The sequence below is a fragment of the Notothenia rossii genome, assembly GCF_949606895.1.
Source record: "Notothenia rossii genome assembly, chromosome: 3".
Taxonomy (NCBI): Eukaryota; Metazoa; Chordata; class Actinopteri; order Perciformes; family Nototheniidae; genus Notothenia; species Notothenia rossii.
This window is the reverse complement of record NC_136901.1, coordinates 44,823,101-44,835,127: the sequence shown is the minus strand read 5'-3', so window position 1 is coordinate 44,835,127 and position 12,027 is coordinate 44,823,101. Positions and strand designations below refer to the sequence as shown.

At 41.0% G+C, this 12,027-nt stretch overlaps 2 protein-coding genes across 3 annotated transcripts; both read right to left on the bottom strand.

The window, feature by feature from the left end:
* Positions 1–1,641: 1,641 nt before the first annotated feature.
* On the bottom strand, positions 1,642–12,027 carry LOC307032340 (sodium/hydrogen exchanger 9B2). Of its 2 annotated transcripts, none has more exons than XM_079670232.1 (13): positions 11,895–12,027; positions 10,802–10,895; positions 10,381–10,551; positions 9,852–9,994; positions 9,053–9,180; positions 8,689–8,770; positions 7,584–7,677; positions 7,401–7,507; positions 6,939–7,088; positions 6,510–6,618; positions 3,253–3,389; positions 2,542–2,716; positions 1,642–2,323 (listed from the first exon to the last, which is right to left on the bottom strand). In XM_079670232.1, the coding sequence occupies exons 2-13, from the start codon at positions 10,887–10,889 to the stop codon at positions 2,238–2,240; spliced, it is 1,470 nt and encodes a 489-aa protein (XP_079526358.1). In that variant the 5' UTR covers positions 10,890–10,895; positions 11,895–12,027; the 3' UTR covers positions 1,642–2,237. The 2 variants fall into 2 exon arrangements, with proteins under 2 accessions (XP_079526358.1, XP_079526359.1); XM_079670233.1 differs by having other exon boundaries at positions 10,802–10,898; positions 11,895–11,940.
* On the bottom strand, positions 3,399–5,787 carry LOC307032344 (general transcription factor II-I repeat domain-containing protein 2A-like). Its single transcript, XM_079670239.1, has 2 exons — positions 5,364–5,787; positions 3,399–5,264 (listed from the first exon to the last, which is right to left on the bottom strand). The coding sequence occupies exons 1-2, from the start codon at positions 5,691–5,693 to the stop codon at positions 4,299–4,301; spliced, it is 1,296 nt and encodes a 431-aa protein (XP_079526365.1). The 5' UTR covers positions 5,694–5,787; the 3' UTR covers positions 3,399–4,298.

Sequence of the window (12,027 nt, the reverse complement as noted above, 5' to 3'; positions counted from 1 at the left end):
TCAGACCAAACTCCAGGTCCAGCTCCCCTTAAACCAATAATACCCGCCCTCTTACACACCTGTTCAAATCTGCCTACTCACTGTGCTCCCCATTATATGTTTCATTTATGTCCACTTGATTGTCTCCTCCATGATTTCCTGTTTGTGTTTTTATCATGTTCTGCTGCCTATTAGCCTTTTCTTTTTTAACAAATTGTACGGTGTCCTTGGGTGTCATGAAAGGCGCCTGAAATAAAATGTATTATTATTATTACTGGTCAAATGCCAAAAGGTTTGAGCTAATAAATATTGAGTATTTTTGAGTTTTATAGTATTTAGTTTTGTGTTTCTTTCAGGCTATAGACCTTTGGACACACGAACACTAACTACCCCTCCAAGAGGTTTCGTGTTGCTTGGATAATCATTTTAGACATTACATGTAACAGTTCTTTGATATGGTCTGGCCCCTCAGTACCAGACCCCCCCATTAGCTTTTATATCCTGTTCAAACTGGTTTCACACTAGGTGGTTTCTTGAAGATGTCTGCAGTGTGGTCTGAGGTGTGAGTTTGCAGCAGCAGATGGAAACAGGAAACTCTCGGTGTTTGTACAAGATACGCTAAAGGTTGATTTCATATTGTTGTGTGCTATTGGGTGAAGCTCTATCACATGATTTTACCCAGACAGCATTACTGTGTGTGTTCAAGTAGTTTGTCTTCATTGAAGAGGTCCATTTAGTAAATAATAGACTTCAAATATGCTATGGTCAAGAGGAGCTGTGACCTGAATACTTCACTTATTTCTGCTTGTAAAAAATTTACAAGATTTGGTTGTGGGATTAATGGATTTGGATGTCAACCATGAAATCACCCTTTTGTAAAAAAAAATCTATGTTTTCCCCGAGTTTTTATCCCAAATGCTTTAAGTTCGCTCTTGTAAATTAACCAATTCAATTTTATAAAAATACAAAAAACAAAATCACTAAAATATTTAACTTTAATGTTCAAAATTCTCAGTTTGTTCTCGCAGTATGACACCCTCTCTTTTCTCCATCATTCATGACTTACAGTAGCCCTAACCTCGTATAAAACCCACTCATTGTTGATGTTTAATTTCTATGCGAGCTTTATTTGTCATTTAATTCAACAACTCTGTTTTACCTCTGCTCTAGTGTTTCCACCATGCTTTCTGCAGGTGTAGGTGTTATATCCTCTGCACACATGCTGATCGTAAACACATCATTGGACATCAAGCCTTCGACTTCAGTTGAACTCTGGCATTACTGACATTACAATGTGAAAAAACCACAAGCCTTTTTTCTTGTTGAGTTGTGTCTCTACATCATCCCAATGTTTTTTCAATGACTGGCCTGTTTCCTCTACTCTCCTGTGACGTTGTTTTAGTGCCAGAAGCTTTCGTAAACTCGTTTTATCCAGTTTTAAGTCACATGTTTACATCTTGGTGCTGTTTAAAGAAGGGTTTTAGTGATGGGACGTCTGGATCTGAAGTTACCAGAGAAACAAGCTGAGCTAACGTTAGCAGTTATCTAGCAATTCTTCCATCCCAATTCAACCAAACAGCATCAGAGAAATACACATTTTTAACGTGAAATAGCTAAACAATTACATATTGTACGTTTAAATAAAGCGGCAACCCTGATGACTTAACGTAACAATGTTTATTTCAAGTTTTTATTAAGCTTTTATAAAAAGAGCATGAAACAAATCACAGTTTATTACAATACATATCTTAAAATTACAATAATATTGGAAGCAATGAATATAATTAGATTAGATTGATTAATTTCTGCTTCTACGTAAAATATTCCCTCATTAATCCAGTTCTGACTGATTGTATGCTTAAATAATGTCAACGCGTTAGCCCGCTAACTAAAGTACCTGCTCAGCTAATTACCATTAGCGCCCTATAACAACAACAACAGGAGTGCTTGTTGGATCGTTAAAAAGTTTCTGAAACACCCAATTTTGGATGCTGGGTTTGAAAGCCTCTCACCTTATCTTTTATCATTCATCATACAAATATTTCGGTAACTTTTCGTATGAACAAGAGAGTGCTACGTCAATCAAAATATCTGAAAATAAATTCCCGTATCTCCATGTTTAAATGATATAAGAGAAAACGGGAAACAGACTTTAGGTGTGGTCGGACAACTTTGTACAAGACTTCGTAAGAACGTCTATGCAACGAATATAAATGAATATAAGAAATATAAAACTGTAGTTTGTCCAATCAGAGGCCTCACAGCTTGCTCTCGAGGGCCGTGTTGACTTTTTCTTGACCAATTATGTTGCAGCTTGGATCTGTGGCTCCGCCTTCTGCATCATCTGTTGGGATTAAAGTTAATTATTAAATAACAATTATTTAATGGATTTGCATAATGTGATTATTTCCACAAGTCTGTAAACAATTTTTAATTTACATTCTTGTGAAATGTCCCTGTATGTGAAAACCTACATGGAGATAAAGCGGACCCGGATGCATTCTGAGGACTTCATTATGTGTTTGTGGGAGTGTGTGTGTGTAGTTGTGTGTGTGTGCTGACCTTTGACCTGTCGGTCCAGGAGGCGTGGTCCTGCCAGTCCGATACCAAGCGCTCCGATGGGCGCTGTGACCAGGATTGCTAACACGGCTAACGTTAGCACGTCCAAACCAAACTTAATCAAGGTCTCGTCACCCTCCTCCCTCGCCATGTCCAACGCCTTGGAGCCAATAGCAGCCTGGAACACACAAAAAACGTTCTAAAATCCATATATATTAACTGGATGTGGACATGTCTCATTGAGGAGGTTCTGGCGGTTCTGTTATTGGGTTCTAAGGGGATATTGAGAGGTGTTTATGGTCATATATGTCCTTGAAGTAATCTCATGGTGTCATTGACAAGGTTTAACGATACTATAGTAGGTTTTAGCGGTAATTGATTAAGCTTTAAAACGTAATCGAAGAGGTTATAGAGATCCTTTGAAGAGTTCTAGAGTTACCTTGGGAGATTTGTAATGCTCATATGCTGATTAGTTTATTAGCTGATAATAGTACCTGGCCACTCCCTGATGTTCATACATTCCAGATAACCAATAATTAATGTCATGGGGATTAAACCAGTTCTTGTATACAGTTTATGTCTTTCTAGGACGTTGTAGGATTCCTGGAGGTGGGTGTACGATAGTCTATCTGTCTATAGTCATTGTTTTACCCATTATTCAAGGTAAAGTATGAAGAAGGTGTTATTGATCATCTTGGTGGTTCACACACACACCTGTACGGTGGCTTTTGGCAGCCAGGCCACAGAGATGAAGATTTTCTCCTTCAGGTTGAATCCCGCGAAGTGAACCAGCGCGAAGGTGACGAGCAGACGGATCACCAGGCCGATGCTGATGCAGGCCAGACCCAGACCTGAACACACCGACAGAAGAGTGTTAAACTTCCTCAAGTCGTACATAAACTGTTCGAAATGTTGGAAAGTAAAGCTATAGGCCAAGTCATACTTCACATCCTGCAATTTTATTCCACACTCACACAGCGTTTGCCCCTCTAGCTAGTTTGCTTAGAATAAGAAGCTAGCAAACTGAATGGTTGTTTTGATGAGCTTCCCCCAGATTGGGAATAAGTGTTCTAGGAGGTAATAAAGACCATCATATTGAAGTGACTGTTATTTTTGTATATAATGATTGTTGCTTTTATTTAGGTCTTAATGTCTGCATATGTATAAATGTGTCTTTTGATATATATAGGATATACATTTTTGCATACATATTTTTATATATATTTGTTTTTGTATTCGAGATTGTGGGGAACGGTATTTCGATCCCTCTGTTTGTACACACAAACTGGAATATTGACAATAAAGTTGACTTTGACAAAGAGGTTCAAGAAGTCTGATAGGAGTGTCTAGTGGTGATTACAAAAGTGGAAGTTCACATGTAAAACTCAAGGACAAATCCAGCGACTCCCAAATGTTTCAGTTGCCTATATATCAATCAGGGATGGGCAACTTTGAGGATTGTGAGGGCCAAAAAAAAAATTCCTCACTACCAGAGGGCCACTTCGTGACCATTCACTTCCATCGGCAGGATACTATATCCACAACATTTAAATAGCCAACTTTAGCTACTAATTTAATGAAAATAACTAAATATATATAGGCAATAAATGTTTATTGTACCAAACACTAACACTGAGTTTAACAACGAATATTCATCTTTGTATTGTGTTTCTATGCTTCCCTCACATTCCATACATAAAACCAAGAACATATGCATTTTTCTGAACTTCACCCACAGCTGGATCAGTAAGCTATACATCTTAATGAGATACTTGTGGCCTCTCCTGCTGCTGCACAATAGACTGAATGTCAATATCAACATTTGTACATCCGATTTGCATGAGATGGAACAGTGTCTCATCTGTCAGTCTGTTTCTCTCCCTTGACTTGATGTGCTTCATCATAGAGAAGTTGCTCTCGCAGATGTAAGTGCTGCCAAACATGCTGGCCATTGAGAGCGCAAAATCCCTGAGGAGTGGAAAGCGGGACTCGGGTAGCAGTCTCCAAAAGGAAATTCCCCTCTCCTGGCGCTTTGCTAGAAAGGGGTCTGACTGTAGTTCGCACATTTCAAGCTGCAACTCAGGGGGCTGCTCGATGATTGCAGCCGAGAGGGGGTTAGTGAATAACTCGATGCGTGGCTGCATGGTGTGGAAATCTTGAAAGCGCTTCTTAAACTGCTGCTGCAGTGTTTCTATGTCGGCTCTGTACTTGGGTAATGTTTTCTCACATTCGGGGACATCTTTGCGCATCTCTTCACATGACGGGAAGTGCGCCAGATTAGGACGGTCGGCTGAAAATCCGTCTTTAAACAGAGTCAGTTTAGTAACAAATGCGTTCATGTGCGCATATAGATCCAACACGGTTTGGCATCTTCCCTGTAACCGCATATTCAGGTGATTAAGATGCGAGGTAATGTCCGCAAGGAAAGCCATGTCGAGAAGAAAATCTGTATTCCTGAGTTTTGCGCAGTACGCACTTGTATCACATTGGATGGTGTCCTCCAAGAACACAGGGATTTCTGCGCGTAGCGCAAAAAACCTCTCCAAGCATTTTCCACGGCTCATCCACCTTATCTGTAAATCACCGTATGCGGCGTTCACTTCATCCAAAAAGGCTATAAACTTCCTGTGATTGAGAGACTGGTTCCCTCCTCGAATGAGATTAGTAGTCTTGGTAACTAAATCCATGACATGGCTAACGTTCGTTGATTTGGCACACAGAGCCTCCTGCAATATCAAAACGAAATTTGATTTAGCCTGATTTTTTTTTTACAAAGAATGCCCACATTCAAAACCATTAGAATAGATAACAATAATGTTACCCACCTGATGTATGATGCAGTGCACTATTGGACAGTCAACGCCACTCTGGCGGAGGAGGCCGGCAAATCCAGTGCGCTTTCCTTGCATTGCTGGCGCACCATCGGTAACAACAGCTGAGAGCTTGTGAAATCCTCCGTGCGCACTTACAACATTTTCAACAGCGGCGAAAATATCTTGTCCTTTGGTAGTGCCATGCAAAGAAGCCAGTTTCAATAACTCCTTGTGCACTTCAAATGAACTGTTAATGTCCCGTGTGTAGATGAGAAGCTGGCTCACATCAGTCACATCAGTGCTCTCATCCAACGCTAAGGAAAAGTATGCACAGTCATGCATGACTTGTTTTACCTTTTGTTCGACATGATTTTGTATTTCAAATATTCTTCGTGTCACTGTCCGACGGGACAAAGAGACGGTTTCAAAGTTTTTAGCCATGTCATCTCCGAATGCTTTAGCCATCTGGACTGCACAACTTTTCACCATTTCGCCGTCAGACAGGGGCTTCTTAGCTTTAGCAAGCTCAAGGGAAACGGCATAAGACGCCGTGAGAGACGATTGCTGTGTAGTCGTGGCTCTGGTAAAAAAGGTCTGCTGCATATTTTCCCTTTCAGGTCAGCAACGATGGCGACTCTGGCAGCTCCTGTGTGCTTTTCATATTTGTCTTTATGGGTGCTGTTGTAGTGGCGACTTAAATTGTAGTCCTTCATTGCCGATTTAGTTTCAAGACACACCAAACACATAGGTTTGCCTTTGAATTCTGTAAACAGATAATCTATTTCCCATTTTGGCTGAAAGAGACGGTTTTCTAGGTTCAGTTTTCTTTTTTGGGCGCTCATGTTTCTTTTCCCGCTAACGGAGGAAAGCCGCGAGGTAAACAGAAGACAATATACACTTGGCTGCAGGCCTCATGAATTTGGGGGGAGCGCCCTCTAGCGGTGAATATTATTAATTACAAGTGGGGTCTGGTTCAAATGATTTGCTTGTTTACAACTGTGAAACCAATATATTTTTGTAAATTGACTCGCGGGCCGCCCAAAGTGAGGGCGGTGGCCACATGCGGCCCGCGGGCCGCCAGTTGCCCATTCTAGCCCAACGTAAAGGGCATGAGTTAGCAACAACACTGTTTGTTTGTACGGTTCTCATGGTTCTTACCCACGGTGCTCGGGCTCAGGCTTGCTATTCTGATCTCTGCTCCAATCAGACCAAAGAGAAGCGGCTGGAAAACATCCCAGGACCGACCCACCATGGCCGCCACCGGAGCCTGAAGATAAGCATGAAAAACTCAAACAGTGCGGACTAAAAGACGTAGCGTAAAGAGGTCAAGTAAGTAAGTCATTTGTCTTAATTTACATTATTTAATTTCACATTCTGTTCTTGTACATATCATATTCTATTGACATGTATATAGAGTTTTTGCCCTATTTTGTTTTTGCATTTTATATGTTGCATTGTTGGAGGGGCTCAGGTCAGAAAAATGTCATTGCCATATCTACACTGTAGCTTTGTGCATATGACAATACAACTTTGAATCTTTGAATCAAGTGTTTGATCCAGATTAAAGTCAGATATCTTGTGTGTTACCTTTTCGGTTTTCCAGCCCAGAGCAGCCAGAAAGGCCAGCACCAGCGTGGAGAGACCGCCAGCTCCGGCAAAACCAATAACGTGGCTGAAGAAGACCGAAAATATGGAGAGACCCAACAGCAGGATAGTCCTCGTCAGAACCAGGTCCTCCTGCAGACAGACGGAGAGCCATTCAATAACTCATCTATGATTCACCTGTAGTGTCTCGATCTAAAACAGCACAGCAGCTCAGGAACAGACCCAGGATCAGCCAACCACCCATTTAATTTAATTTCTGAACTATTTAATTTCTTCTTGCAACATTTTGATTTATTTTTTGCACAATCTTTTCTTATTTTTGGTTTATTTTACTAATTTATTTGATTGCAATGTAACATAAATTCTTGCTCAATTGTATTAATGTTTTAATGTATTAAATCTATTTTATTTTTGCACATGTTCATCGTTTTAATCAGCACTCACCTGGTCGTTGCTGGGGAAGAAGCAGAGGAACAGACCCAGGATCAGCCCGGCTATGACCCCCCCCACCACCTCCAGCAGACCCTTCAGGATGTTCATCCACATGGCCCCTGCAGGACAAACATGGTATATATAGACCAGGATAAAACCAAATAAATTAAAAACAGTATATTCCCCTCTACAGACCTGTGGAGAAGGTGATTCCCAGACAGGTGGAGAACCCAGTTATGGCCAGAATATCGTCAAAACTCCCAGCAGCCATCAGGAGGGTTGGGATTCCCTGAACAACAACACAGAACATCATGGAGCATCATATAAATACAGAGAATACGTTCACGGGGACTTCAGTTTGATGCTGGCAGGTTGTAGTTGTTTTTAGATTATATAGGTTCCATTGGTTTTTGTACTCTGTCACGCCCTGGCTCAAGGGCGGACAAAAGAAGGAGACCACACATGATTCATATCGAATTAAAGTACATTTATTAAAGAAACTAAGTTAACTATGAAGTCAGTTAATCCGTAATGTGTGTAGGGTGTGAACATGCATCAGTATATAAAGCAAAGACAAACAAACCAAAATCCATAGAGCCAAGCAACCCAAGAGGAGAGCGAAGGTGTTTCTCAATGTCGAGGAAGGCTCCTCCAGAGCCACTATTTTAAGGATGCTACGTCATCGAATCCATCCGAAGGACTGTTCCAGTTTCCAGGATCCTTGGAATTCTACCGAGGACTGTATCCTCCGTTGTGGGAATTTTCGACGATGCACAAGTGTATCCTCCGCGGTCTTAAAATCCCCACAATGCTTTGCGCACGGACCAATTTCCCAAATCTTTGGCGGGAAATGTAAGGCGGGGCCTCTCATATGATACACACCTGCACACTTGCTAGCCTGTTCCATTCTTCGTTCTCCGAATGCCAGGAAGGATTCTTGCCTAGCCTCTGATGGACCTTACTCGGAAGACATGTCCTACCAAGGAAGCATCCTCGACATTGAGAAACACCCACAGACTTCTCAGGCACCCATCTATATCATAATAGAGTTATTTAAGGAGGTCCTAGGGGTTCTTGTACTCATTGAAAAGATAATAGAGATATTTAAGGAGGTCCTAGGTGTTCTTGTACTCATTGAAAAGATAATAGAGATATTTAAGGAGGTCCTAGGGGTTCTTGTACTCATTTAAGGACCTAAGGATGCCATCATTGCTCTTTGTGTTCAGCCTGCACATGTAGTAACGTTTGCAGAGCGGCTCCCCCTGGTGGCAGACTGAAGAACAACAGGTGAGTTATTTACCTTCTCCACGCCTAATCCTTCCCTCTGCAGCAGCAACATGGAGGGGACCACGACCGCCGGGGACACCGCAGCCAGGACGAAACTACACACACACACACACACACACACACACACACACACACACACACACACACACACACACACACACACACACACACACACACACACACAGTAAATATACTGCATACTATACTTATAATTGTGTGTGTGTGTGTGTGTGTGTGTGTGTGTGTGTGTGTGTGTGTGTGTGTGTGTGTGTGTGTGTGTGTGTGTGTGTGTGTGTGTGTGTGTGTGTGTGTGTGTGTGTGTGTGTGTGTGTGTGTGTGTGTGTGTGTGTGTGTGTGTGTGTGTGTGTGTGTGTTACCCCAGGATGAAGCCCCACACCCAGGGAAGCCCCAACAGGAAGTGAGAAACCATGGCCACGACGGAGGCCTCCACCACGCAGGGGCCGACCGCCAGACGCACACACACCGCCTTCAGTCGACTCAACGCCTGCAGAGACACACACACACACACACACACACACACACACACACACACACAATTATAAGTATAGTATGCAGTATATTTACTGAGTGTTCAGTGCTCTAAAAACACTCCATTATAAATAAAAATCCTGAACTCAAATTGTTACTTAAATAGAATTCATTCATATTGTTAGCTAAATAAACTTAAAACAAAATAAAAAAAGCGATATTTTATTTTTACATTATTACAGCTATTTTTGCAAACTTGTATATATTTGTTCAAATATTTATAATGTTTGCCCTACTAAATGTTTTGCATTTTTCTCTTTTGCACAATCTTTTGCTATATTACATGAATTCCTACATTTGCATATTATTTTCTTGATTGTATTTATTCTGTATGTGTGTACCGAGGGGTCCAGGCCCAGTCCGGCTCGGGTCAGGATGATTGAACTCAAAACGTTACTTAAGTAGAAGTTCATTAGTATAGCTAGCTTAATACTTAAAACAACATTTAAAAAGTGTTATTACAGCTATTTTAGCATTTTCTTGTTTACCTTTTCAAAATGTTAAATATGTTTGTCCGATTACAGTTTTTGCTTTGTTCTGTATATATTTGTGTTGCTATATGTCATACCTTTTTGCACTCTTTTAGATATTTTCTTGGTGTTGTTTGTTGAGTGTGTGTGTGTGTACCGAGGGGTCCAGGCCCAGTCCGGCTCGGGTCAGGATGACTGCCAGCGCGATGTTCCTCAGCGCTGCAGACCAGTGAGTGTCGATGTAAACGGCGTCCGTGACGTACGGGACGTTACGCAGCAGCAGGCCGGCCAGCAGCATGCCTGCAACACGGGACAATAAATAATTTAAACATATTTTATTATTTATATTTAAAACACATTATTGGGTCATAAATATTATTTTTTATTGTTAAATTATTATATGTATTTTGTTATATTTATATATATATATATATATATATATATAACTTTATTTTCATTTTGTTTATTTAATTTTATTAGGATTTATTACATTTATAGTCATATAAACATTTATAAATATGATCAAAATATAATATAAAAATAGATCTATACTTTTGTCATATTTTTTTGAATAATTTATGTCATATCTAATATTTTGAAAACAATTATTCGAATGAAATGTAATAATTTTTGATGTCAGTTTTATTGGGTATTCCATCAGAGAGGTGTGAGGTGTTGGGTCGTACCAAGTAGAGGAGGGAAGGGGGGGAGCGTGGGCAGCTGGATCAAACCAACCAGCTTCCCCCCGAGCACCGAGCAGAGGAACAGAACCACGAGTCCAAAGAGGTTTCCTCCAGGTAAACACTCACTTCCTGTTATAGACCACACCACCCCGAAGAGCAGGGCGAACACACACCCTGCACACACACACACACACACACACACACACACACACACACACACACACACACACACACACAAACACACACCAGAGGAATGTTACAAATAGTGCAAGAAATGTTTTTAATATTTCCAGAGCAAATTGAATTGTGCAAACAAATAAAGAGACACACACACACACATAAAAACACGAGCACACACACACACACACAAAAACACGAGCGCACACACACACACACACACACACACACACACACACACACTCACCTTTCGTGATGACGAGGTTGAGGAGGCCTCGAGGTCGTGGACATTTGTTCTTCAATCGGATACAAGACGAGCAGCAGGAGTCGGCCATCTTTATCTGCTGACAACATTAGCCACTTTAATGAGAACTTTAACAACAGAAACAGTGATAGCAACTTTAGCAACAATGATGATCACTCTGACAACTGTAGCATCAATGACAACTTTACTGAGCAACAGAAATATTGGTGGCAGCTTTATGAACTGCAACACTTATGAAAACAGCGTTGCCATGAATCCTTAATATCAGAATTTCCTTGTTAATGTTTAAAGTTTTATTTCAACAGATTTCTGAAACATGGAACTTCTCCTTCTGAATCTCTGTTCCAGTGAAGGAACAGTTGGTATTTTAGGCAACATTGCAACTCATTTTCCCCGTCATAACTCAGAGACAGGTCCTCAGTTTGCAATCAATACATTACAGCAAACATTTAGCAGAAGTTGCAGAGAATTTAACATTTGTAACTTTTCTTCAGTTTCAATAGGAGTTCAACCAGGAGCTGATCAAAGATAATTCAGATTACTTTAATAAAGAACAGTTGAATCCAACAACAACTCACTTCCTGTTGCTCTGACAATTGCTATTCAATCACAACAAAACAAAATCAGCTTTATTTACTTTGCTCTTTTTGGTGATTTTTGGTTTTAAGTAAGCCTCAGAGTGTCTCATTGGCGTGGTTCTTATAGCATTGAAACACACACACTCTCCTCCACACGCTCACAAACACATATTTAACATGAAATTAAAACCTGAGGATGTCCATGCAGTAGAGTGGAGGCTGGCCACACATTTTTTGGCAAACATGTGCAAATTTCTCGCAGTTTCTTTGCACATTTTCTATAAATAGTTGATCTTTTCACAGGGTTATCTGATGGCAACTCCATGTGTGTGTGTGTGTGTGTGTGTCTCTGTGTGTGTGTGTGTGTGTGTGTGTGTGTGTGTGTGTGTGTGTGTGTGTGTGTGTGTGTGTGTGTGTGTGTGTGTGTGTGTGTGTGTGTGTGTGTGTGTGTGTGTGTGTGTGTGTGTGTGTGTGTGTGTGTGTGTGTGTGTACTCACCTCGTCCAGTTCGTCCGTCGTCCTCCTCGGCAGGACGGTGATCTCTCTGTCTTCCTGACGGACCTGAACTTTACACCCTCGCTGTGTGCGTGTGTGTGTGTGAGAGAGAGAGAGAGAGAGAGAGAGAGAGAGA